At 37.8% G+C, this 27,822-nt stretch overlaps 3 protein-coding genes across 3 annotated transcripts; all 3 read right to left on the reverse strand.

Annotated features, from left to right (window-relative positions):
- Positions 1-973: 973 nt before the first annotated feature.
- On the reverse strand, positions 974-4,603 carry LOC103430739 (uncharacterized). Its single transcript, XM_070812287.1, has 3 exons — positions 4,298-4,603; positions 2,498-3,051; positions 974-1,420 (listed from the first exon to the last, which is right to left on the reverse strand). Exons 1-3 carry the CDS (start codon positions 4,463-4,465, stop codon positions 1,345-1,347), a joined length of 798 nt encoding a protein of 265 aa, XP_070668388.1. The 5' UTR covers positions 4,466-4,603; the 3' UTR covers positions 974-1,344.
- Positions 4,604-17,997: 13,394 nt separating this feature from the next.
- LOC103438038 (nuclear poly(A) polymerase 1) lies at positions 17,998-23,601 on the reverse strand. The gene is made up of 12 exons (XM_008376571.4): positions 22,865-23,601; positions 22,686-22,763; positions 22,400-22,507; positions 21,691-21,753; positions 21,424-21,585; positions 21,182-21,295; positions 21,017-21,079; positions 20,598-20,927; positions 19,938-20,102; positions 18,752-19,789; positions 18,383-18,456; positions 17,998-18,224 (listed from the first exon to the last, which is right to left on the reverse strand). Exons 1-12 carry the CDS (start codon positions 22,979-22,981, stop codon positions 18,179-18,181), a joined length of 2,358 nt encoding a protein of 785 aa, XP_008374793.2. The 5' UTR covers positions 22,982-23,601; the 3' UTR covers positions 17,998-18,178.
- Positions 23,602-24,253: 652 nt separating this feature from the next.
- Positions 24,254-27,736, reverse strand: LOC103424876 (2-oxoglutarate and iron-dependent oxygenase domain-containing protein CP2). The gene is made up of 9 exons (XM_029092876.2): positions 27,206-27,736; positions 26,571-26,618; positions 26,300-26,476; positions 26,029-26,179; positions 25,824-25,910; positions 25,502-25,626; positions 25,076-25,194; positions 24,774-24,885; positions 24,254-24,532 (listed from the first exon to the last, which is right to left on the reverse strand). The coding sequence occupies exons 1-9, from the start codon at positions 27,485-27,487 to the stop codon at positions 24,497-24,499; spliced, it is 1,137 nt and encodes a 378-aa protein (XP_028948709.1). The 5' UTR covers positions 27,488-27,736; the 3' UTR covers positions 24,254-24,496.
- Positions 27,737-27,822: the final 86 nt, after the last annotated feature.

The raw sequence follows: 27,822 nt of genomic DNA on the forward strand, positions 1-27,822 counted from the left end.
AATTTTACATGTAGCGTGTGACTCAATGAAAAATCAAAATAAATCAGAAAAATCATCAAATAAGACACGTGTCAACACCTGACAGAAATGATTTATTTCATTTGATTATTTAAATCCAAAAACCAAGTTTTGGAATTCTATAAATAGGAAGCCAAGACATTCATTTTCAAAGAAACCAATTCACATCACACCAAAACCTTGAAACTTTGAAACTCTAAAAGCTCCCCAAGCAAATCCCGAAAGATCAAGAAAGCTCTCTTCGTTCTTCGTCAAATCCTCTTTCAAGATCAAACCCCAATGGCCCTTGAAGAACTTCCACCAATTCAAGATTAAGCCCCGACGGCCCCTTGAAAAAATTGTTCATCGTTCATCATCCATTCATCCTAAGATCAAGCCCCAACGGCCCTTTGGATCAACAACATCAACAAATCCACACATCCATTCTTCAAGATCAAGCCCAAAAGCCTCTTGAAGATCCGTTCATCCCCGTTCTTCAAGATCAAGCCCAAAAGCCCTTGAAGATCCATTCATCCATCAACTTTCAAGATCAAGCCTCGAAGGCCCTTGAAGAAACTTCCCTCAACCTTCAAGATTAAGCCCCTAAGGCCCTTGAAGAAACTTCCAACCGTTCATCCAAGATCAAGCATCGGCGGCCCTTGGATCAACAAAATATCCACAAGTCTACATCTTACGGAGATCGAATTAGAGGATCAAACTATAAAGAGATTGTAACCCCAAATCATTAATACAAAATATTATTTTGTACATGTGTTTTTGTCTCGTGTTCGAGACTTGGGAGCAGCCTCTCCATAAATGGGGGTAAGACTAGCCGACATTCACCTCTCCCAGACCCTGCGTAAAGCGGGAGCCTTGTGCACTGGGTACGACCTTTTTTTGTTTTTGTCTCGTTTCATAGCAGAAATATTTATGTTTACAGTCTGTTAACTTTTTTCAATTAATTTATACAGTGATATGATCTCAAAACTCAAAAGTAGGAAATGTTTGCTTCCCACAGCCTTTTTTTTATTATTTCTGGCCAATCAGTGAACGATGATTCGCTGAATGAATTACAAGAAAATAAAATTCTCACTTGTTTGGAGTAAGGATGATTCGAGTAAGAAGCATAGTTTAGGATTCTCGACCTGGACGTACCAACTGATGAGTGGTTGAGATTTTGGAAATGAAATATAACCAGGACTCACTGTATTAGGGCAAGAAGATAGCACACTTTAGCCGAGCAAAAACATAAAGGCGAACCTTCAAGCCTACGCAATGCTCGCAGAGACGGGAGAGGGAAACACTTAGAACCAGCAACAGAAACATGTTGCAGACTATCCGGCGATATTAAGAGGCAGAAACTGAATTGGCAGTAAGTAGGGGGCAGCGGAGGTGATTAACGTCCTCAAAACTTGAGTTTTCCCTGAGAATTTGGAACAACATCTATGCAGAGTAAGCATTCTAAGAGTAACATATGTTTACATATGGAAAATCATACAAGGTTACAAACTTGTGCTCAAATGGAACCTACTAATAGCCTATACGGTATGAAACATCATACGATATCTCTACGTAGGCGCTTTCTTTGCTGCAGAATGTATGATCTGATATGAAACTTATTCAACATTTGGGCATTCGTACAAAGGAAATCAAGACTACTGCTTAAGAATTTAACAACAGAATTTGCATATTATAATGAATTCTTCATCCATATTGCTTTTAAGTTTCAACCATGCTCTTCATCCACCGTCTTAGACTAAGATTGTATAAACACCGAACGTAACAATATGCTGTAAAACCATTTTGTGAATGACGATAAATTATGCCGAGAATAATTGAGGGAATATTGACTTGGCAATCAAGTTACAGAAATCTCTAGGACTCTCGGTACCTTAAGGAAATAAACATATTGGAGTCTTAATTACATGCGATCAATTATGGACCTTTATTAAGTAAATACAAGGAATAAGAGTCATGATGGGACTCTAATTGATTAGATATGATTTGGGTTGATATCCTTTCCGATAATAGGGAGGAATTGGTTGAAACCCTAGCTATATTACTAAGGAACAGTCCCTGCTTCCATACCAATTGAAACTCACGAAAACTACAAGCCTATTTCGATAGTAGAGTTCATTGAGAGGTACTGGAAGTAGAAGACTATTTCTACTTTGTTTGCAAGAATCAATGGCTTCATCTTCAAAACCATGTGTTCCATATTTTACAGATAAATTTAATATAATTAGTCGATCTCTATTTTATATTAATTTGATTTATTCGTGATCCTCATGTCGTGTTGTTGTGATTTCAGATTATGTCTTACATAAGATAGAATTTCTACCAAAAAAAAGAAGCAACATATGAACAGACACCCAAACACATGCAGGGTAGGGTAAAGAAGCGCACACTTAATATTCAAAACAAAATAAATGGAACCTGTTATATTCTATATTGACTTAAGAATTACGAATTATAAAGGTTACTATCGAAGAGAACTTACGATGATTGAACAATTGATTCCACATCATTGGTTCTACCCCTTTCTTGTTTGAGTGAAGTGCTGAGAACAAGTTGTGTAAAACTGGTGGTAGTGTCCAAGAAATAGAGGGCACTTGACATAAGGCAGCAACAGACAAACATGGCAATTGGCCCGAAGATCCAAAGAAACATAGGAATGGAGAGGTAAAACGATCGCAACCCGAGGGACCAACAGTAACTCCCTCGATTCAAAGTTATCGAAACATAATTAAGGTAATCTGTTTTGTCCGTCCATACTGGCAGGGTAGCCAAGAAGCTGGTATGAGCAAAGTATCTAGTGGCCAGCACATTGCAGATAAATCCGATGAGAAAATACAGTAAAACGCAGAAGTACTTGATTGAAGAGAGAGGGAGAGAGGAGAGTATTTGTGTTGAAGTGCTTTCGGAGCTCGAACTGGTGCTCACGAATACGCTGATCACAGAAGAAAGAGTGATTGCTGCTGTTGCCAAAAGGGAAGATGCCATTATGTTGTTGCGCAATGTTTGTACCATCAAAACTCCATTCTTGGAGGGGTCCTGAAATTCATGGGCTCAACTTCTTAGCGTTTGGCAATACAAATAAAAGCACAGTTTGGAAATGCACTTCTACACGTAAGCGTTATTACCGGTAAAACATTTACTGAAAGTACATCAAATTTTTTAATATGATCCAAATTCTTCTTGAACTTCCAAGCAGTATTATAAAAATCGGCTTAGGCGGTGTCTAGGTGCTGAGAAGTGGGGTTCTGCGGCGATATTTTGACAAAACAGTCATTAAAATAGGAGAAATTTTTACTTGTGACAGGAACACGGATAGTACACCACGTGTTTTTATGCAAGTGGTGGAAAATTTTAATTTTTAAGTTATTAACCTTTTAACACACATAACCCACTATTTATATAAGGACATGTGATGTACCATCTCGTGTGACGGTCACACTGAAAAATCTCTCCTAAAATAGAGAAGAACTAGGCGGTTCAAAATTTTTTTCCCAATTAACTAATTAAGTTAAAGTGGGGCCTACTCAAAGGGATTTGCTAAATTAATTCAGTTGTGATAATCGTTCTTATATATATTTATTTTATTCCCAATATATACAAGCATAGTTTTTCTTAAGTGTAAATAAGCACTTATTTTAAATCCGTCCTAGTTCATCTAGACGCTAAATCCCAACTCTCTGCCCGATTAGCGCATAACGTCGTTTAGTTACTTGATTCCAAGTGATTTTCTAACCTATAAACACTTTTAACTTTTTCCTACTCAACATTCTGAAAAGCTCCTCTAAAACCACTTTGCTCATTCTAAAAGCATTTATATTTCACTTTTAGCTATTCTAAAAGTGCTTCTAAACAAAAGACATAATAAAGAGAGTAATGTTAGGGAGACTAAAATTATAGATAAAATTTTATAAACTATATAACATGAAAATTGATGATTGGATTATCATTAAGTGTTGATAAACGTGCTCATTGATATTGATGACACGTCATTTAATTTACAAATTTGTCTACAAATCTAGCCTTCCGAGCATTACTATAATAAAGAATAGGAATTAAAAAAATATAGAGAAAAAGTGTTTTATAAAGAAACACATGAACTTCTAAGTGCATTTCCAACCCAGAAGATCTTTAAACTTTTTTCGCCAACCATTGTTAGGAGATCCTGTGAGCTTAATCATTCAAAAAGCACTTTTAATTCTCTTTTAGCCTTTTAGAGCTTTTAAACAGAACATAAATAGAGAGAGAGAGAGAGAGAGAGAGAGAGAGAGAGAGAGAGACTAACAGTCATCATGGAGAAGATCCATTGCTTGCGAACCACAGCATTGAGGCCAATGACAGTTCGTGAGGGATTGCATAACACTGTGATGAGTAGCCAAGCGTGGTATATTCCCAGCACACAGAGACCCGCCGGCACCAGACAGTAGTCCAAGCTTAAGCTACCCAATCCCATATCCCTCCTCTGTCTTCAGTCTTGAGAGACTGAAAACAGTCCAAAAACAACCTGGAAACTAGCTATGTCAACATTGGCCAGCAATAATTTGTCCGGTCGGGATTGGATCTGTTGTCGATATAATTAATGGTGGTGGATTGTTTGCCCTCCCATTTCCATGCTTTTTCCATCTCATTCTGTTTGTATGGTCACGGTTAAACCACGTCAATATTTTATATTCATTTTTTTATAAAAATAATAAAACAAAAAGTAATAGGAATATAAAATGTTGATGTGACTTAACCGTGACCACACAAAACAGAAAGAGATGAAAAGAATATGAAAATAGGAGGGCAGACAATCTACATCCATAATTAATATATCTATTATGCTAGATTCTGACAAAACTAAAGGACAAATGAATCAAAACAAAAGACAAGTGGCACATTGGGTATACTAATTGATAAAAAAATCGGATAATATTAGGAAGACTATATTTAGAGACTAAATTTACAAATTAAATAATATGTTACCAATATGAATTGGCACGTTTATCAACGTTTAAGTAATAAACCAATCATAAACTAAAGGCCAAATATTAAGGGTAAAAATGTAATACAGTTAATAATATAGTTAGGTAGTTAGTATTTGGTTAAAGTGGTTAGGATTTCTATATAAACAGTATGTGTAATCTTCATTTGATTAGTTAATACAAATCCTATTTCTCTCTCTAAACTCTCTCTCTAATATCTCTGTGTTCATCCTTCTCTTCATCCATTGTTCTTGATTTTCTTTTCAATTCCAAAACACTACAATGTAGTTAACATGGTATCAGAGCCACCAGGCTTACGCCATGGATTCTGGTGGTTCCGCTTCTCATTAGTTTGGTCTATTTCTAGTTTTACTTCTTTTCTCCTTAGTTTTTTTTTCAGATTTTCTTGAATTTTCCGTCAAGGTATTCGGTGTTTCCTTCTTATCTCTGATCCCCGAATCGGAGAAGTAGAATCGCTTGGTGATTTAATATGGGTTCATCTTTTTCAAGAGAAATTGCAACCCAGATGATGACATCAACAACTTAGTCCACATAGAGGTCGAACTCTTTAGAATATTAGCAGAATGTGAAAAGCAGAAATTTCCTGGAGAGGCCATTTTGATGAAAGCGAAGGAGTTGTCCTGGTCAATTTTGGCAATGATTGCCTCTTGCTTTTCAGATGTGTCTCCAATATCTTGCCTAACAGAGAGATAGTAGAACTTTCCCAACTGGGTTTCGGAAGTTCTTGCTCGGAATCTGAGACTTTCCCAGAAATTGGTGCTTCAGTCGATGACATCTCCGCCGACGTTGCTTCGCCAGAATCGGTGCTGTCCTCAGAAACGTGTACTGCTTCGCTGGAATCGAGATTTTCCTCAGAATTTGGTGCTTCTTGTTCACCTGAATGAGAGACTTGCCCAGCAATTGGACGTTCTTGTTCACTGGAATTCAACATTTTCCCATAAAAATTTCTCTCTCAAAACTCGATCAAATGAAATGGTTGATTGCGCAATGCAAGAAGCATTAATTTCACAGAGACTTCTATGTGTTTTTCACCACCATCTTCGTTTACTTCTTCGTGTTTTCCGCTCCAAGAACGATGTTCGGGTACAGATTCAAGGGTCGCAGAATTGTCAGGTTCGTTCATATCTTGCACTCTATGTGTTTGATGAAGTGTCGCAGTAAAGTTCTTTGCTTCAAATTGCATAATTGTTAGAGGCCGATAGCCATAAGTGTTGAAATCATGGAATTTGTAAATAAATGAGGTGTTTGTTGAAGGAATACAAAGGCCGATAGCCATTCCTCCACAATTACTTTTGGTTGTCGTTTACAGGGCAATAGCCATTCCTTTCTGTTGCTTGATTAGTTCTTGGGTGTTTGAGTTTGTGCACTCGAAAAAGGCCGATTGCCAAGAGTGTGTTGAATGTAATTGGTTTCCTCCACAAGGCCGATAGTCGGAGTGAAAAGTTCTGTCTCAGATATTGTGTGTTACTCCTTAAAGGCCGATAGCCGGAGTACCTTTCTTGAAAAGTTTTGTTTGTTGTTATTGTGTGCAACTCCATTAAGGCCGATTGCCGGAGTGCAGTTCTTATTCCCTTTTCTTCATTGAAGGCCGATTGCCGAAGAGGGTTGTGTTTCTTGATTTCTATGATTGTAAAGCTTGTTGTTTGATGACTGTGGATGCTGCTGAAGCATAGATTGTGTTGACTGATGAATGGGAAATTGTTGATTCTGTTGAAGACTAGATGGATGTGATTTCACCATAGAAGGTTTGTTAAGATTTAATATGTGCTTAATAGATTTTTGAGAGGACTGCGACTGAGTTGGTTACTGTTGCTGCTATTTTAGTGGAGATTGGACAAGTTTTGGGATATATCCTTGCTGCTGCCACTGCTGTTGTGGAACTATCTGTTGCATTTGGCTTTGAGAATTAGAAATCATATCAAGGGTCTGTGAAGTTCCAGACATATTTTGCATGTTTGAAATAAGAGCCTGGGTTAAATCGGAAGAAGTAGGTAATGCAGATGAAAAGCCAGTAGAACTTTGAACCTGTGTACACTCTTGAAATGTGCATGATTGGTTTGGACAGGGGAATGGCTTATGTATTCTATAAATCTGAATAGAGCTCAGCCACAACAATGAATCTGATCCTATTAGAAGGCAGAGGAAAGATGTCACGATTGACGAATGAAGAAAGATCAACACCTTCACACTATCATACACGGCTCCAAATTGCAAGTGACAAAGCAATGAAGATTTATTTGTCCGTCTCAAGTTGAATGAGTTGATGAAATTGAAGACGGGTTGAATGCATCCTGAAATGAATCTGAGGTGGATGAAGTGGGATTGCAAGGTTGCAGATGATTCAACTCTGTGTTCTGTTTACTGGTTTTGTTCTTCCAATCTCAAACTGGGTTAACCCAGTTGAGATTGAGGGGGAGTATTAAAGGTAAAAATGTAATACAGTTAATAATATAGTTAGGTAGTTAGTATTTGGTTAAAGTGGTTAGGATTTCTATATAAACAGTATGTGTAATCTTCATTTGATTAGTTAATACAAATCCTATTTCTCTCTCTAAACTCTCTCTCTAATATCTCTGTGTTCATCCTTCTCTTCATCCATTGTTCTTGATTTTCTTTTCAATTCCAAAACACTACAATGTAGTTAACACCAAATTGGATTATTCATCCCCGTGGTCATAGGAAACTTGCATGATGACCCCCGTGGTGAAAAAACTAGGAATTAAACCCCTGTAGTCAAGATTGTTAGCAAATTTAGTCCAAAAGTAAGATTTCTGTTAAAAGACTGTTAAAATTATGGATAAAACTATATTTTCAGTTCCAATTGACATTTAAAATAAATAATTTTTTTATAACAATTAACAAAAAAAAAAGCTTAATTTTTTAAATTAAAAAAAACCCCAATTCAATGTCAATTGGAACTGAAAATACAGTTTTACCCCTACTTTTAACAGTCCTTTAACAGAAATCTTACTTTTGGACTAAATTTGCTAACATTCTAGACCACAGAGGTTTAATTCCTAATTTTTTCACCACAAGGGTCATCATGCAAGTGTCGTATGACCACAGGGATGAACAATCCAATTTGGCCTAAACTAAATATCCTTTAATTTCTAAAATTTACTCTCTAGCTTTACCCAAAAAAATAACTCCAATCTGCATATGATTTCGAGGTTCATCAAATGCATTCTACAATTGTTTTATTTAGTTAGTGAATAAAAAAAGCAAGACAATATTCTAAAATACTTTGACGAGATCTGTAATACTGAGAAAATTACAATATTATATATTTGAGGATTTAAATTTGAGTGGAATGACTCAAAGACACGTAAATTATCTGATTAATTGTGTTTTAGAAAGGTGAGATTTCATGCTAAAAAATAAACTACATTCAGATCTGCTGCATCTGCATGCATGACAAATATTTAACTAGCATAAAATATTCCTAAATAAAAAAAAGACATGAAAAATTCATTAATCTGCTGAAATTTTTAAAAATACTTGATAACAGATTAAATCAAATCCCCCAAACAATTTATATAACAAATGATCCCATAACTTCCAATAATTCTTAATAGTTAACTACACACCCAATTACACATAATAACATAATATACAGAGGATCCATCTATTAAGGATATAAACACCCTACAAATATTATACGGTGAAGTGCTGATTTAGTCTCTGAACTATCATCTCAATGAAAATTAGGTCCCTGAATTATTTTTCGGTAAAATAAGTCCCAAAATTCCTTAAAAATTGCTAATTTTATCTCTACTATTATATTCAAAGCTATTTTATCCAAATTTTCGTTAACTTAAGTCACTTGAAATACTTTAGAGTGTAATAGAGTTATTTTTTTGCCTATAAACCTTAACATTTCATATAGATTGCAAATCTAAAGTCTAATTTACCCTATGAAGTTAACTTACACTATTTCTTATGTAAAACTACCAATTTACCCTCCAAATTTGACTTCATACACTATTTCTTTATAATAAAAAAAATTAAAAAAAAACTACCAATCTATCTCTAATGTGTATTACATGCAAGTAACGTAACTTAAATTGACAGAAAATTGAATATAGTAGCTTCGATTATATTATTAGGGATGTAATTGGCAAATTTTTATAATTCAAGAACTGATTTTTCTGGAAAAATAGTTTAGAGACCTAATTTTCACTGAAGTGATAATTCAAGGACTAAATGGGCAGTTCACCCAATATTATAAGAACTCATTTGGAAGTGTTTTAAAATGATTGCAAACACTTTTGGTAAAAATAATTTTAAAACCAATCTTTCATAAAATTCTAAATGGATCTTGGAAAAGCACTTGAAGTGCCTCCTGCAAGAAGTACATATCTGGTGCTTCTTCTAAAAAACATTTGGATCTCAAAATGAATTTCACAAAAGTGCTTTCAGTCATGTTAAAAGCAATTTCCAAACAAACTAAATTTCTAATAAATCATAACAGTGTAAAAACTAAAATGAAGTAATTTTCGACACCTTATCACGACGATTATCCAACTGATTCCTCGGATGGAGTTAGTGTGAAGATGTCTGGTAAAGCTGGTGGTTGTGTCCAAGAAATATAGAACAAATGACATTATGCAACAGCACACGAACATGGGGATGGGACAAATATCCAGAGGAAGAGAGGGAACGAAAGGTAGAATGCTCGCAATCCAAGGGACCAAAAATGGCTTCCGTGATTCAAGCTCCGCGCAACGTGCTCGAGGTAATCCTTGTGGCCCTTCCATGTCGGCACAGTGGCTAAAAAGCTAAAATGTGTGTAGTATTTAATCGACTGCAAGTTCAAGAGAAAGGCAACGAGAAAGCAAAGCAAGATGGAAAAGGAAAAGTACTTGATAGAGGGGAGAAGCTGAGTCAGTGGACTCTTGTTCCCGTAAACTAATCTTGATGTTGTGTTGCCGAAGTTTGTCGTGCTGCTGACGAATACGCCGATGATAGAACTGAGTGATGGATATTGTTGCTAAAAGGGCAAATAGAGTCATAGACTTTTACGGGGTAATTTTTCCCTGTATTACTTTATTGAAATATATACATATACAATCCTTGTTCCATAAGGAAACAAATAAAGGATACAAATAATATCCTACCTAATAAAGGACTCTTAATATTTACAATATTTTACATTCCTTTTTTTTCCTAAATACCGACTCACGTTTTACACTTCCTCTCAAGTTGGTGCATAGATATCACACATGCCCAACTTGACAAGTGAGTCATCAAATTTCCGACTACACACAACATGAGTAAGGATATCTACAAGTTGCTCCTCTGAGTTCACAAACGGTATTGACACAATCTTCTTCTCGAGCTTCTCTTTAATAAAATGTCGATTAACCTCCACATGTTTTGTCCTATCATGTTGCACTGGATTATCAGCTATATCTCTCATGGACTTGTTATCACAATATAATTTCATGGTCTCTTTTGGCTTAAACCCAAGACCCCAAAGAAGTTTTCGAAGCCAAAGAACCTCACAAATGCCGTGAGCCATGCCCCTATACTCGGCCTCAGCTAAGGATCACGATACTACCTTCTGTTTCTTATTTCGCCATGTAACCAAATTTCCTCCTACAAATGTAAAATACCTAGAAGTAGGTCGCCTATCACTTACATTACCTGCCCAATCAGCATCTCTGAATCCCTCAATCTTCAAATGCCCGTGCTTCCCATACAAAACTCATCTTCCTGGCACAGACTTCAAATACGCTAGGATACGCATAACAGTAGCCATATGATCTACACTCGGTGAATGCATAAACTGTCTCACTACACTCACAGCATAGGCTATATCCGGATGTGTATGAGCCAAATAAATTAGTCTTCCTACAAGTCTCTGATATATACCTTTATCAACTGATTTCTTATTTGGATCCAAACATAGATGATGCTTTTCAACAATTGGAGTGTCTACCGGCTTACACCCTAGCATACCAGTTTCTTTTAATAAATGCAGGACATACTTACTTTGAGACAAGAAGATACCTTTAGAAGAGAAAGCAACTTCAACCCCAAGAAAGTACTTCAAATCCCTAGGTTCTTCATTTCAAACTCAGCTGCAAGATTTTCCTACAACTTCAAAATCTCATCAAAATCATCCCCGGTTATAATCATGCCATCTACATGGATGATTAAGGTTGTCACTTTATTTTGTCTCCATTTTACAAACAACGTGTGATCAGAATGACTTTGACAATACCCATTCTTTTTCATAACCTGAGTAAACCTATCAAACCACGCACGAGGCGATTGCTCAAGTCTATAGAGTGACTTACACAACAGACATAGTACTCCGGTATTCCCACCAACACTATACCCGAGAGGAAAATCCATATATACTTCTTCCTCCAAATTCCCATTGAGAAAAGCATTCTTCACATCAAACTATTTTAATGGCTAGTCCATATTTGCAACTAAAGACATCAAAACACGTACCGTATTCATCTTGGCAACTGGAGAGAACGTTTCTTGGTAATCTACACCATATGTCTGGGTGTATCCTTTAGCTACCAACCTTGCTTTGTACCTGTCTATCTATCCATCAACTTTTTATTTAACTGTAAACACCCACCGATCTCCAACTGTCTTTTTGCCTTTGGGTAAAACGATCACCTCCCATGTATTATTTTTCTGCAATGCCAACATTTCCTCATCCATTGCTTTTGCCCACTTTGGATGTTGGAAGTATGCCGACAAAGCCACTCATTTGATGTAATAGCTTTTGGAATACTTATTGTATTAAACCTTTATATGTTTAATGAAGGGCAAAACTTATTGTTAATCACTATTTATTGTATCATGTGTTTAAACAATAAGGGAATCCAAGGAATGTATTTGATCTAAGAGATAAGTGATTTAAGTAAGTTAGATTATCGAGACCTTTCTCTTATGTTCATTCCTAAAACGTTCCTAACCATAGGATTGCCAATTGGGCATTGACAATCCGCTAAGGTTAGTATGTGTTATGTTGACTCAAGCGTGAGTATGACTAGTCTCAAGTCATATAGTGTTGGACACTAAGGCAAACATATAGGTGCTCGAAAGAGTGATCGAGTACACTGAACAACGATTAAAAGAGAGTTCGAACATACATGTCATGTAAGAACTCGAGAGTTGCAATATGCAAAGTAGTCATTTGACCTGAGGCATCATAGATGTCTAATGGTTAGGTCCTTGACCTTTGATCATGTCAAAGGCATTCCATTGGAGTGTCCACGGCATTGTTGGGGTCAAGCTATCTAGTCATGTAGGCATATGAATGCACAACAAGGGATCTCTAACCTTCCATGGTGGAAGGAGAATACTCTAAGATGTGATTCGAGAGTCTTTGGCCAAAGCATATGAATATGACTTAGGAAGTTTGTTCCAAATCTTATTCAAAAGAATCATATGGAGATGTATCACATTGGATAGTAGACATGAAACAAACTATCACTTAAACAATGTGATTAAGAGTATTGTATTAGAGAATGACCGTATTGCATTGTAGTTGTAACTGGATAGGTTCTCCAACCAATTCTACTTAGCTTGGGTAACCATGACATGCTGCTAGGTGTCACTCATGGTTTGTGGAAGCCCTGATGATTAGCAAACACTAATTTTAAGGGAGAATTGAAATGTGGTTTCAATTCACAATCGATCTTTAAGAGTACCAATTGCCCACTACCTCGCTAAATGGAACCTAATGGATCGTACACCGAGTAAGGATGGAAGTGAACAAATTAAATGAAATGGATATGCAATTAAATGGCTTAATTGAAGAATGGTCAAGATTAATTAATTAGTTAATTAATTTTACGAAAGGTTCGTATTGGGCTTTTAAGTTGGTTTTGGGTTTCGGGGCCCAAAAGTGTTTTGGTCCACAAGGCCCATTATGTTTAAGTTGTATGACAACTAAAGCAAAATGGGCAATAAGCCCAATCACAACAAATAGGCCGGCCATGGTGAGGAGAGGGTGAAGGTTTGCTTAATTGCAAGTTTGCCACTCACCTAAGAAAAGTGTTATAAAAGCAACTTTATAGCTATTTTTCTCATTAGGGTTTTTCTTGTAGAAAAGAGGTGAAACCTATTCTCTATTTTTCAACAAGGATGCCAGCCACTTGGAGGAGATTTATCTAGCAATCTTTTCTTCTCTAAGTCATCCATTTCATCTTCACACCTCACCCTTGGTGTGGAGACTTAGAGACACCAAACCTTTGGTGTTTTGGAAATCCTTTCCTCACATCCTCAAGGACCAAAGGAGCACAAAAGGAGAAGGAAATCACAAGCAAGATCCAAGGAGCTTGGAGGTGATTTGAAGGCCCTCCACTTGGGTGAATCCCTTGTGTAAACAATGATGAGCTTCAAGGGTAAAGAATCTTTAAATTCTTCATTCTCTTTAATGTTGTTAAAGAGTCTTTTAGTTCACCATTCACTAGGCTTTGAAAGTCATGGGTTTTATGAATTGTTTTTTAATGCATGCCTACTTTAATGTGTTAATAGTTTGCATATGTATTCAAATGTTCTTACTTGTTCTTAGCTAGGACAAAAATTTTCCTTCATTGGATCCTTTAGAGTTTCCTCCACACAGGTTGGTACTTGAATTGACTCCATATTGTCCACCAAAGTTTGGCGCTTCTGTGCAAGACTATTGCATGAGACATAGTTGGCTATTAGATACTTCACATTCCCATCCGGAGAAAACCTGTCAGGTGGCACACCTCGATTTTGTCTCCGTGGTAACTTATATGCACTTACATTATTATTTAGATTAGTTACATAATCATCCACAATACTTACCTTAGGTATATTAAGAGAAGATGTATTGGGCGGCACTGGGGAACTAGAAAGATGTGGCATATCAACAGGTTTGGCAAGTGTCTACCATGACTATTCAGATGTTACTTCGGCATGCTCAAGCTCCTAAGCCCTATTGTCCTCGGCAGAGACCAACTGAAAACCCTCACTTGCTGCAGCAGAAGCTAGCCGAAGTTCTAAGTTCTTCTTGGCACTTGCTTCTCTATTGGCCAAGTTCGATCTCGGCAATGGTGTCTCCCCCTAGGTCAAACCACTCTAGATCACCAATAGTGCTCTCCCCCTGGTGATCTGAAGATGAATGTACTGGAGCGTAAAAATACTCCGATTCAGAGGTCACACCCATGGTGACATACATTTGCCAGGTCTCAGGGTGATAATATTTATATCCTTTTTGGTGAGATAAGAAACCCACAAACACATACCGTAGGGCACACAGATCCAACTTAGTGCGATGAATTTTCTAAATATGCACATAAGCCACACAACCAAATACTCGAGGAGTGAAAGTATTAGTAGACACCATTAGAGCATGTTGAGTGAGGACTTAGAGAGGTGTTCGAAATTCAACAACCCGAGATGGCATACGGTTAATCACATCTACTGCATAAGTGACACCTTCAGGCCAAAACACCTTAGGAACAGAGGCTCCAAGAAGTAAAGCACACGCCGTTTCTAAGATATAGCGGTTTTTCCTCTCAGTAACCCCATTTTGTTGCGGGTATGAGGACATGTCATTTTATGGAGAATGCCTCAATCACGAAGAAACTCCGACAATGCAAAATTAATATACTCACCACCAATATCGGAACGTAGAACTTTAACCATAGACGAATATTATGCTTGAATCATCTGAGAGAAAGATATAAATACCATACCAACATCACTTTTATTTTTCAACACATATAGCCAAGTCATACGAGTGCAATCATTAACAAACATAACAAACCATTTAATGCCAGAAGAAGTAACAACTGGAGAAGGCCCCCAAACATCAGAATGCATAAGTTCAAATGGCAAAGATCTTTTATTCATACTAGGAGGAAACGAAGCACGATGGCTTTTAGCAAGAATACATACTTCTTAATTTAAGTCTAATTCATTTATTCCACTAAATAGACTAGGCAACATATGCTATAAATACCCAAAAGATGCATGTCTTAATCGACGATGCAATTACCATACTTTTTGTAAATTACTAGAATGAGATGCTCGAATTGCATTAGCTCTACCAAGAACGCCGCCATACACATAGTACAACCCCTCTCTCTTAGTGCCACGCCCAATTATCTCATTAGTTTGAATATCTTGAAGTAGACAAAAGGACGGATACATTAGAGCAACACAATCCAATTGTTCAATAACTTGTTGTATTGATAATAAATGATGGGATAAAGAGGGAACAAGCAAGCAACGGTGTAAAGGGAGAGATGAGGTGAGATGCACGAAGCTCACGCCACACATTTGTGCAAGGGTACCATTGGTAGTTGCTATGCTTTTCATGTGAGATGTTGTCATATATTAAAACATATTTTTATCATATGTCATATGATCCATTGCACCAGAGCCCAGAATCCAACCTGTATGTTGCTCAGTTTCAGAGGCTAAAAGAACACGTCTCATAGTACATGTGTTGGAGGACGAGTCACCTTGAGCAGTATGAGTTAACAAGTTTGCCTAGGATCACTAGAGCTAGACTCGGCCCCCTTGGCTATCGGTGTAGCAGCGGCAAGGAAGGCACAACCTCCACTAGTTCCTGCTGTTCCACGTTCCTTGGCACGCAATCGTTTCTTTAATTCTGGAAACCACTCAAGCACCCCATGCTTGGCAAAACATGTATCTTTAGTATGACGGGTCTGACCATAAAAAGTACACTTCAAATCATCTTTATTTTCTCGGGTAAATGGACAAGAATTTAAAGATTGATTAGAAGAATTATTAAGATGGGGGGGGGAGGGGTTTGCAGGTGGCCGAGAGACCATGGCCACATACGGCAACCCTCCTTGGTTGTTACTCATACCCATCAAAGTGGCATGTCGTTGTGCTTCATGCCTAACAACAGAAAACACCTCATCGACAGATGGTAAGGGTTGAGTACGTAAAATATCACTACGTACTTTATCAAAGATGTCTTCCAAACCCCCCAAAAAAGCATACACACGATTGATTTGAATCTCTTCTCGAAGTGTCTTGAGATTTGTAGCACATTCCATCTTGATTGGCCTCTGCTAATCTAACTCTTGCCAAACGGACATGAGGTCAACATAATACACACTAACCGGGTAGCCCTCTTGACGAAGTCTAAACAATTTGACCTTTAATTCATAAATTAGAGAAATATCTTAACCATCATAATAGGTCCGAGCCACCTCTTCCCAAACTTCTTTAGCTGTATGCAAGTGAATAAAAAATCCCATGATAACAGGTTCCATGGAATTGATCAGCCACCCTTTCACTATTGCATTCCATGTCTCCCACCTCTCATACTCAGCATTATCCTCATCAGGTCCATTGGTACTCCCTGCCACGAAGCCCTTTCTACCATGTCCAACAATGTGCATCTCCAATACCTTGGACCAAAAAGGATAATTTGATCCATTCAGCTTCCCGATGTTCAGTACGGCAGACGCATCGTTCTGAATGACAACGAGATTCAATATCGGATTGTTGGTTGGTGTGTGGGAACCACCTTCCAACATCAAGGTTGAATCGTCCCCCATATTCACCATCTCAACTTACATAGAAGAAGAAAAAACATAGCACCCACAGTTGTGCAATAAAAACCTCACGGCAGCAGCAAGACAATGTGTTGCAATAAAGAAACTCACGGCAGTAGCAAGACAACGTGCTGCAATCCCAAGATACACGGTCTGACTGATTTCTGCAACAAACAGCGTAGGAACAAGTAGACAGAACACAACAGCAGAAGAAAATATTGTTTTACAGTTTCTAGGGTTACGACAACTTGGCTCTGATGCCAAATAGAATTTTACGGGGCAATTTTTCACTGTATTACTTCATTGAAATATATATATATATATATGTATGTATGTATATATTGTTCTATAAGGAAACAAATAAAGGACACAAACAATATCCTACCTAATAAAGGACTCCTAATATTTTCTATATTTTACATTCCTTTTTTTCCCTAAATACCGACTCACGTTTTACAGGGTAGACGCCATTATGTTGTTGCAGATTATTTGAACAGCCAAAACACCATTCTTCAAGGGGTTCTGATCAAATTAGAATTGATGGAGAGGAGTTAAGCTTTTATCCATCAAAGACAACAGGACTAAATTCTGCAAGACATAAATGATACAGAAACCATCTAACTTGAAACACCTTCGGGGGCTCGTTTGGTTTGTTGGATTGGGTTGGATAACTCAATATATTCAAGTTATTATGTTGCAGAAAAAAATGAAGAAAGTTCGTCCACTTGAAGGTAGAAACTAGATTCTCGTTCCGTCGTGTCTAATATTTTCTAATCCCCACATAATGAAAATTCATTCACCTCTATCTCCAGAATACCTTGGAAGTTTATGCTGTTATACAATTCAAGCCAATCTTAGCCACCAAAAGTCCCTAAATATCCGAACTTGAAGGAGAAACTTTCCCTATGGATTGAAGTATGCCATGAGCAAAGCAGACCTCTTTTCTTACAAGTAAAGGAGTCAATGTTAGAATCTCAATCGGCTAGCGATTTTCACTCCCAGTTTCTCCTTTAGCACTCATTTACTAGTTTTCGTCCGTCAATTCAAGAGAGGATCGCAGAAGGAGAAAAATGGTGTGCGAAAATGTAAAATCATATCATGTTATTCTTAATCGTAAAATCCCAAAAACCCAACAAGGGAATTGAATCTTAGAGAGGAGAGAGAGAGAGAGAGAGATATATGGGGAAGTGACAAGATCCATTGGCGGCGAGACCGAGCATTGAGGCCGACGACAGTTCGAATAGGATGGCGGGGTGCATACCACTGGTGGTGTACGGATGACATGATTGAGACACCCTTACACAGTTTTTCTAGCAATTGTGATGAGTAAAAAGTAAAAACTTCTTGACGTTAAACGTTTTTTTTGGTAATCCTAGCCTTATATCCAATCCACCAACCATTGCTGAAAGCCTGAAAGAAAATGAAAAACTCCAAGCGACCCATAAGCCCCCCAACTCAACATATAAAAAACATACTCAAGCTTTTATACATTTCCAACTGTAACTGTTATTACAAAAAGTCGAGGTAAAAAAAGAGAAGGTAGATACCAAAATTTATTGATGGTAACTATCATCACAAAAAGTCGGGGTTAAAAACTCTTATTATACATGAGATTTCGGCATTGAACATCCGTTTTATGAGCTTTTACGAGCTTTTACCAGCAGCTTTGGCCAATGAAGTGAAATTCAACCTGCAAATGAAAGGAAAAGAAAACGAGGTTCGAGAGACACAAACATTACTCAAACGAAGACTAATGCACCAGTTTTTCAGCGTATTTCTAGCATGCTGAATCAATCACTTATAACTGGAATGAAAGGGTATTAGAATTTGATTTGAGTCGTTGAATACCTGATGATCGGCTTTCTCTGAGCCACAGGCGGAGAAGGGGTTCCGTTTGAGAATGGCGCCGTAAGTTCAGCAGGCTTCAAGAATTAAAACATAAAAGAAAAAATAACTGTTAAAAGATTCAATGAATAAGCACATAGATGCGTTGGACAACCGAAAACACCAAGGCAGATAACAACACAGAATAAACTAGAAATGATCAGTTTTACCTTTCGATGTTCCAAAAATAATACCAAACAAAAACCTTAAGAAAAAAATATTTCACATGCAGCAGAATGTAGCACTCCACGAGGGAAGTAGAACTTAATTGAATGAAGAGATGAAAACATTGAAAGTTGAAAAATACGAGCACAAGTAATAGTTGTGTTTAACCTCAAGTTCCTCTGATCCTCCATTATATAAATCGGTGGAAGTGCCAGCTCCATTGCTATAACTTACTGGCGTTGCAACTGACACACTCTCCTCCGAAGCCTCCATTTGACTGACCTTCATATTTCCTGAAAGGTCCTTGACTTGATGTCTATATTCCAAATCATCTTCAAGCTCATCCACTTCTGGCAAAGCTTGGTGGGAAACACATGGACCGACCATAATCTTCTCTAGTACCTCTTCTTTAGAACTTGATGTATTCACAGCAGAAAATAGACTATTGACTGGTGGATTGCACCTTGACGATACTTCAGTCTGACCATTCTGATAAGGAATGTCTGCCGGGTTTTCTATCTTCCCTAAGCTAATTTTCACGTTATTATTGTCATTTTTGTTTGCATCGATACTGTCACATTTTGTGGAAAATGAACTGAAATTGCTGATAGGAGGGGTAGCCTCACAAACTTCATCACTGCAGAGATGTAAAGACTTGGCATGCCTTGAGTCAGTTTCTACATTATCATCCACCCGCTTTCTGTTCTGTCCACTGTCTGATCCATCTAAATCAGTTTTACCTTCCCCACTAAAGAGACGTAAAGACTTGGCATCCCTTGAGTCAGACTCTACATTATCATCCACCCGCTTTCTCTTCTGTCCACTGTCTGATCCATTTCCTTCACATGATTTTTCTGCTTGAGCATCACCAGAAGCCTTCAGTTCTGAACTACGCCTGCTGTCCCAAGTAACTTTTGATGGGCGCAATGGTCGAACACCACCAGGAAACACAAAATTAGGAATGTTTCTGCGTTTTACATGGGATACACGGATCTCCATTCCAGGCTTCAATAACGTGTAATGGTTGACAGCATTCTTAAATTCCTCAACAGTTCCCCTTATGTCAAACTGCTCGCCTTCAGTGACTGGAACTCCTTGTTTTCGTTGTAGGCCCATAAAGAACGAACTATGAAAAGGTCTCGTTCTGTCTGAAAAATCACCTGGATGCGGGTGACACTGCAGCATGTCATATGTGTACCTCTCAATCTGGAGATTTTCCAACGCAAACAGATGAATAAGGATCAGAGAGGCAGAGGTAAAAAGAGAGGGGAGAGGGAGAGAGGGAGAGAGGGAGTGAGGTGAGAAAAAGGGAGGGGGGTGGTTGGTGGAGAGAGAGAATAAGTAAAAGGTTCACCTTCAGGGTTAGTTGACGGAGACGAGACTCAACCCAGCCTTTCCATTTTCTAAAGTCATCAGCATTTTCTGCACTGATGTCTATCTGTAAATAATTCTTATATGCTTCAAAGAAAGCATAAGACTCAAAAAGGGTATCCCAATCAGCCTTATTTGCTTCCATAGCCTGCAAGAACTACCAAATATCAAACTCGGGAACACAGAGAGAGAGTGCATGTGTGTGTGCCAATGCCACAATATTCCCATTATGCAGATTTTTTTAAGGGATACAATTCCACTAAGAAACTCGTCCACAGATATCATTGACAAAGACCAACGTCCAGCCCAATAGGTGTGCAACCCATGGCCATGATGACTTAGGAAGGAACCAAATATAGATTCAAACTCAGGCAACTACAAATAGCGGACCCTCCCGTAGACCTTGAGCAACAAACAAAATTGGAATGACTTTGCTTAACGCGAACAGCAGAACTGGTATAATGCCCATGAAAAATCAACCATTTAAAATGAAAACTAGATATGTTACAGTCATGGCTTAGTTAATAAGAACAAGAATATCACTACTCCGCTTGGCCCAATGATTACAAAATACATGTCAATGAGGAACCTACATGTTTTTTGTTCGGAAAGAAGATATCAAAACTCAAATGGAGCATCATACCTCACAGATTTCATTACCCCTCTGAAACTCCTCTAACATGATACGCAAAGTACTTGCGGACACATTGTAGCTAGAGTTCATACTGGGATAAGCCGGAGTAATTATAGGCATCAAATGATACTTGTCCTTTATATATCTTCTAGGATCCCAAACCTGAAGTCCAAGAGACCCATCTTCAATAGCACAAAGCATGACTGGGTTTGGCCAACGCCACTGAGTATATACCCTGAAGAACCGAGAAACTAGCATATTAGGCAGTGCATTCGGGTAAAGTTGGCATATGCGAGCAACAAGCAATGCCCAGTTTATACCACCAAGAAACCCTGTAACCTGCTCGTGACAGAAACACACATCATAAGTAAAAACAATACAGTGAGAATTATAGAATAATCTAGCACATCAGCAATCCCCCACCATACATTTGAATAAACACCACGACGCTTTGCCCATAACCTCATGCATCTTAATGTTGTGCGGAAACTCTGCAATCCAAAAGCTAGATACATGATGAGAAGCAAAAAGATGCTAAACAGATTAAAAACAGAAATCCCTATGCAAATAAGCTAATCATTGATGGTGAGAACCTGAATGTTAGGGACTAAACGCAGAATTTGGTCTGTAACTCTGCAGCCATTGAGACTACGAACTGTCTGTTCATCTGCATTCTGTAGTATTGAGTCTTGTGATATATCCAAGTCCTGCTCCAAATGGAAAACATTTAAAACAAACGATACCATAGTTTTTATGGGATAATGCATGCAAAATTAAAAGATGAGAAGGTGTTCAATTGTTAATATAAAACTTCAAACATGTAGCCAGCACTTACTTCAGGAACAACCCAAAGTGCCAGTTGTGCATAAAGAAGATCTATTGAAACCCCACTGAACTTAAATTTCATAACTGGGACGTGAGCATCAGGAACGGGATGCAACTCTGTCACTTCAGACATCTCAGACAGCATCCTATGTAACTCGCCAAAGAAATCTCCCTACACCAAAGTTATAAAAGAAATTGAAAGTTGATAAGTGATAGTGATATACTGCAAAAAAATAACTCCAACTTATTGCACAGTAAAAGGTAAGGCTGATCATACTTCTCGAGTTGCATGTCTAGGTCCAACACAGAGTGTGTCTATATCTGCTCCAGGGCCATGAACCTGACAATAAGGGGAAAATGAGAAAAAGAAAGGAATACGTGAAACTTCAAATGGGCAAAAATTAACTTAGAATAACATCACAGATTCCACGTCCAAATAGCATTATTTACAAGAAGACTCGCAACTTATCAACAAAAGGGCACAGACAAGAAGAGACTGACCCATAATAACAATTCAGTCAAGATGTTACCCTCTTTTCCTACAAACTAGTAACAAATCAAGGCACACATAGAGAACACGAAGCAAGAATGGTGAACAACGACAATTCTTTCAAGTTTCAAGATTCCGGCTTATTATTATAATATGACACTGTAGGTTAACAATTTGAGACAAAGAACATATTAAGAATTACAAGAAATTTAATGAGAGAGAAACCAATAAAACATTTTTCTTTCTTTTAAGATAAACAAAGTGTATGTTTCTGGTTAGGGTTCAAGTGTCACTTAATATACGACAATAGCACAACTGAAATCCAGAACAATGCCATACAACAAGAGAAGTTTATGATTTGCATCTACAATCCACAAGCACTGTCAAAGGTCTTTAAGATAAAACTGTCCAACAGTTAAGACAGGCATTAAAGGACAACTGCAAACACCGAAACCCTCCATAGAGTGGGAAGGAAAAGAGGAAAAGAGCTTCATACCCCTAGCCGATATGAACCGAAGGTGAAAATCTTAGCATTTGCTTCATGCACCAATTGCTCGTTCAAACCCTTCGTCCGGCTAATTGTTTTAACCCACGTCTTCACAATCTGACTTGGATTTCAGCACCAATATCATACATTACAATCAGAGAATACAATATCAGACATATATCATTGATATAACTGGAGGAAAAGGAAATAATTGAACATGAACCAACAATGTGCAACTGATCAGCTCAATCACGAACACAACAATAACAACAGGAACATAAAAGATTAGTTCAACCTGGTCTAGCCTGCCAAGAACCTCCTCCCTACCCACAGCCTCTTCCTGACTCTCGTACAATCCAGCATCTTGCAAATACTGAAGAACCCACAAAAAAAGTAAAGCCAAAATTCAGCAAAACCTCAGCTAAACACCCAAAATTCAGCTATGAATCATAAAAACATCAATCAAACCACAACCTTTTCGAGTTCTCGAGTTTTGATCACATCATACTCCGTCGGACCGCCCAGAGAAATGGGCTCTGTAATGCCTAACCGCTGCCCATTATTTCGGTTGCTTAATGCAGGGCTCCCCATTTACAATGTGAATAAAAGTTTGATTTTTTGTATATACTTATATATCAGAATACATGGGAATTGGGGTAGTGCAGTCAAGAACAAATTTTTATTGATGATATTTTTGCACTTTTTATTCTTTTCTTTTTTTTTTTTTCTTCTTCCTTTCCAAAATAATTAAATCGTAACCAAACAAATCAAAAACAGAAAAATAATAATCAAGTAATTCTCAGTTACACATGATACTGGGTATAATCCCCAAAAGCTACAAAGGAGAAAAGACTGATGACAAAATTGAACAAACCCTAACCCTATATTTTCGATATCGCAATACAAAGTGTACAAATTCACCAATTTCCAACCCTGAGCCCTAACCCCAGACAGCGGAGAAGGAGCAACAGCACCGATTGACGCCCAGAAATTGAGTGGACCACGCCAAAAGTCTCCGGCTTTTCAGAACCGACGGTGTGGGCCTTCGGCGGTGGTCACCATCGGAGCCTGAGAATCATCGAGGAGAAGAAAACCTGGAACAATCGCGGGAGGGAGGCAGATAGATAGAGATAGATAGCTTTCATAGAGTGAGTAGAAGGGGAGAGAGAACCCTATTGGCTTTTGGGAGATCGTATTTCGTCATATATAAATATATATTACGTTTAGTTCTGTTTATGCGAAATTACTAAACAATTTTTTTATTTTTTTTTATGCATATTCAAAACAAAGCTGTTTTTTTTATTTGGCTTTTTAGTTAAAATGATCTTTGAGATTTGTATAACACATAACTTTAATCCCTTGAGATTTAAAATAATAAAAATGATAACTGAGATTGTCCACCATTCATTATTTTGATCATTCCGTTTAAAAACTCCTTTAAGTTGAGGGAATAACACATAATTTTGGTTCCTAAGTTTTGCATAACACATAACTTTGGTCCTTAAAATTGTCCACCATCCATCATTTTGTTCATTCCATTAAAAAGCTCAAGGACTACTTAACAAAAAAAATTTAATGGAAGGACCAAAATAATGAATGGTGGACAATCTCAGATACCACTTCTATTTATTTTAAATCTCAGGAACCAAAGTTATATGTTATGAAAATCTCAAAAACTATTTTGACTAAAAAACCTTTTTTATTATTGAAAGACGGCGTTATTCATGCTCCCTTTTAATTCACATTTTTTTTTAAATTTCCAACCATCAGATCAGATGAATTGAAGGAGATCAAATGACAAAATCAAAAAAGTACCCCCCAAATAAATTAGTGTTGGCAAATAAATCTTCACAACCCTCACAATTAAGACATAAAAACATCAAGATGTCCATAGATAGATCTTTTTACAAAAGTTACATGCATAATTCATGAAGTTCCGAACTTCTCAGACACAATTGATGTACATACGCAGGCGCGTCCCAAATCAAAATGATTCACAAAAGCACAACTTTCCTCATCCAGTTCAGTCTTTAGTCTTTGGACCGAGTACACAGAAACTACATGATTTTACAGCAGAAGGGTGTCTCTGCAAGTAGCGAAGCAAGATCAGAGTGCGGATTCACCGTCCCTCCTGAGCAATTCCTGCACAGGAATAACTCGATTAAGTCACCGCTTAATCGAGAATGCAGTTTTACACGTGAATTGAATTGATTTTTCTTCTACCGTTTAAACTAACTTATGTAGAGGCTTGCATAGGCCGCCTCGTATCCTGTTACCGTGTGTGCATGTGCTGTGTGGTTCAAAACGACTTGGCTAGTTAAATACAATCCTTCAATAACCATATGAGTCGCCTCCACATACAAGCATCTAAGGGTACCATTACCTGTTTGGTAGCTGCGATTGACTTGCGTTGCCTTTCTTTCTTCTCAAGCAAGCATTCTCCACACCAGCTGGAGAAATCTTTCTGATATTTCTTCATCTCTCTGAAGACGGAACTGTAAGGAGATAGTTTAATTAGTATTGGCCTAAAAAGGTTCTTAAATCCTGCACGTTCTATATCACAAAAAAGGATTCTACCAAAATGCTAACGCACACCAAACCACGGTAAATTTAGGATTTCGGCCAAATTTTAGATAAACTAAGATGCAGGAAATTTATCAAAATCTATAGCTGCTTAAAGAATACCTTCTGCACCATAGAATTAAATTGATGCGATGACCAGATGTTGTAGCTCTAGCACCGTGCCGGTGACGGCCACGATGAAGCACAGCATATCCTGGAACATGGGCATAATCAAAGATCTCCTGCTTTTAAACAACATACTCCATCAATAAGTTTACAACCACCTATGAAAAAATAGCAGGCATCAACTGTGTATAACTTTTAAGTTGCACGATATAGACAATAAAATTGAAAAAAAAAACAAAAGATAAATAAGTTTTAGATGGGAATGATTGGTTACCAAACACCAATATTTCAAACGACGAGAAGCAAATAAAGTTAGTCAAAACTGCAGCAAAAACATTATTGATAATTAAATTAAAAAAAAAGCTCTAAAAGTGATTACATAAGGAATAATTAGTTCTCTCTCCATTTTTAAGAATAACATACCTCTGACTGGCTTCCACTATTTACATGTTTATCACATCGTGTGCCCCGAAAATACAATTCTCCTCCAGAAAATTGCTTGCCCAAGCACACATTCAAGGTCACTTCAGAGTCATCCACATGAAAACCTACAAGTATGAAATCAATTTTATACATCTGCATTTGACGGAAAAGGAAAGATATGCCAGTGGATCAGAGCCCAGTTTATACTTTTTAAGGGCAACCTATAAATTATCATATCACCGAAAACTATGCAGAATTCACACCATCATATGTAATTGCAAAGTGATAAAGTTTGAAGCAAAATGAATCAAACAAAGCCTACCCAAGTCAACATCCCTATTATCCCCATATTCAACAACAAAACCATGATGAGAATCCAAAGTTGCTCCACCAACTTCAGGATAGAACACTGCAACAAAGAATAAGGAAACAGATTGAAACAACGGATATGCCAATACTGACCATAAACCATAGCGAACTTTACAAATATAAATATTAAACTATAAAGTGAGGATATAATGCACCACCTTTAGATATAGGACGAATAAAAGACTCCACAAGCTTGTCAAGCATGGTTTCAAGGCCAAAATCATCAAGAACGGCGCCATATTTGTTCATTGTATTTGGGCGCATGATTTTAAATTTGGCTTCATTGACCCAATTTTCAAAATGCTCCACCTAGGCAGCAAAGAAACATAAAAGAAATAAAAACAAAAGAACAATGGTAAAGTCAAGTCAAATACAGAATGGCAGATAAGTCATATGCAATTACACGACAAGAAAACTGAAGGAAAATACCTCAGACAACAGAAGTTCACAGAACCGCGGCTGAAACATCTCAAATGTAAAGATCCCTGGTGAGGGTTCAGACATTATCCTTCTGAAGCTTTCCTCAGTATTCTCACTAACTGCCTTCAGAAATGCCGTAACGAAGGTGGCTGCAGGTTGCATACTGTATAACCCTCTATGTAAAGGCTGCACCACATGTCATTCAGTTTTAATATATCCCTAGTCAGTCACCCAACTTCAAAGAACAATTAATCCAGAGTAACCGTGTGTCGTTCTGTACCTGATAATTTGATATAATCTTCTGCCTGTACTCTCTATGTTTCTGAACCTGATACACAACATAACCACGCAACATCAACTATCTCATCTTAGGTGAATGCAAGTCTATCACGAACTACAATGGTGCACTATATACCGTAAATCACATCAAGCTGTTCACTGAACATTTTTTTTTATGCTGTTTACTTCTGATAAACGAGTTCCGTAACCATGTGTATTTTTGTCCATTGATTCTCTTTTGAATTATTCAATCCGAAGGACATAAATTCCGTTTTACTAAAAATATCCTTTTATACAGAGAAACATTTATAAGAAAATAAAGATGCACAGAAATGAGAATGAATATTGACAAAGCACAACCCCTCCTGCACACAAATTTTAAATTTGAAAAAAAAAAATTTTAAAAAGGCTCAAGGGCATTATCGTCATTCCAAATCACTTGCCCGTTAGAATTGGAATCTGCCCCTCAGCGAAACCCTAATTCAACGCCCAAATCGCAACAATCAGATCACAATTATAAAAAATAATGTAAGATAGAAAATTCCAAGCATCTTCAAGTCGCTTCCTTTTCCACCAAATTCCCAGCAACCAAACAGAATTTAACAAAAAAAAGGAGAAAAATTTGATAAAACATACTCTGTTGCGCTCTCCGGGAGGAAAGTACTTGAGCAGAATCTCCCTCATGAACTTGAACTTATCGTACCGGGGCTTCCCGAGCATGCTCGCCGGCAAGTACCGCTCGAGCGAGGTGAAAATCTCGGGGCTGAAATCCAATTGCATGTCGTCGTAGTTATCCGGATTGTGGTCATTGTTCGGGTTCAGCCTCAGCCTGGGTGACGGGGACGCGAACGCCGGACGCTTCGGTTCCTCCGACACGACGCCGTTCGCGGCCGCCGGCGTGCGGGGTTCAAGCGACATTTGGGGAGCGGATGGCGGAGCTGCGGAATCAGCCGGACGTTGGAAGGCGGAGGAGGAGCATTGGTGGTGAGGGGGAGGAGGGTAAAATGGGAATTTAGGGTTTGGATATGTGGGGGAGTGGGGATTTCTTGTGGTGGACGTAAAATTTTTGGGGTGGGTGTTTGGTTGGAATTAGGGTTTGCTGAGAGTTCAGTCTCTCTCTGCACTCCAAAGTTTCCAACTTCAAGCTCAGCGCTTTTATTTTATTTTATTTTATTTTTTTGTCTTAAAAAATTTATAAAATGGTTGGAGGTAGTTGGATCGATCCGGCCCAGCCCAACTTGTATTTCTCAATG

The sequence above is a fragment of the Malus domestica genome, chromosome 14 (genome assembly GCF_042453785.1).
Source record: "Malus domestica chromosome 14, GDT2T_hap1".
NCBI lineage: Eukaryota > Viridiplantae > Streptophyta > Magnoliopsida > Rosales > Rosaceae > Malus > Malus domestica.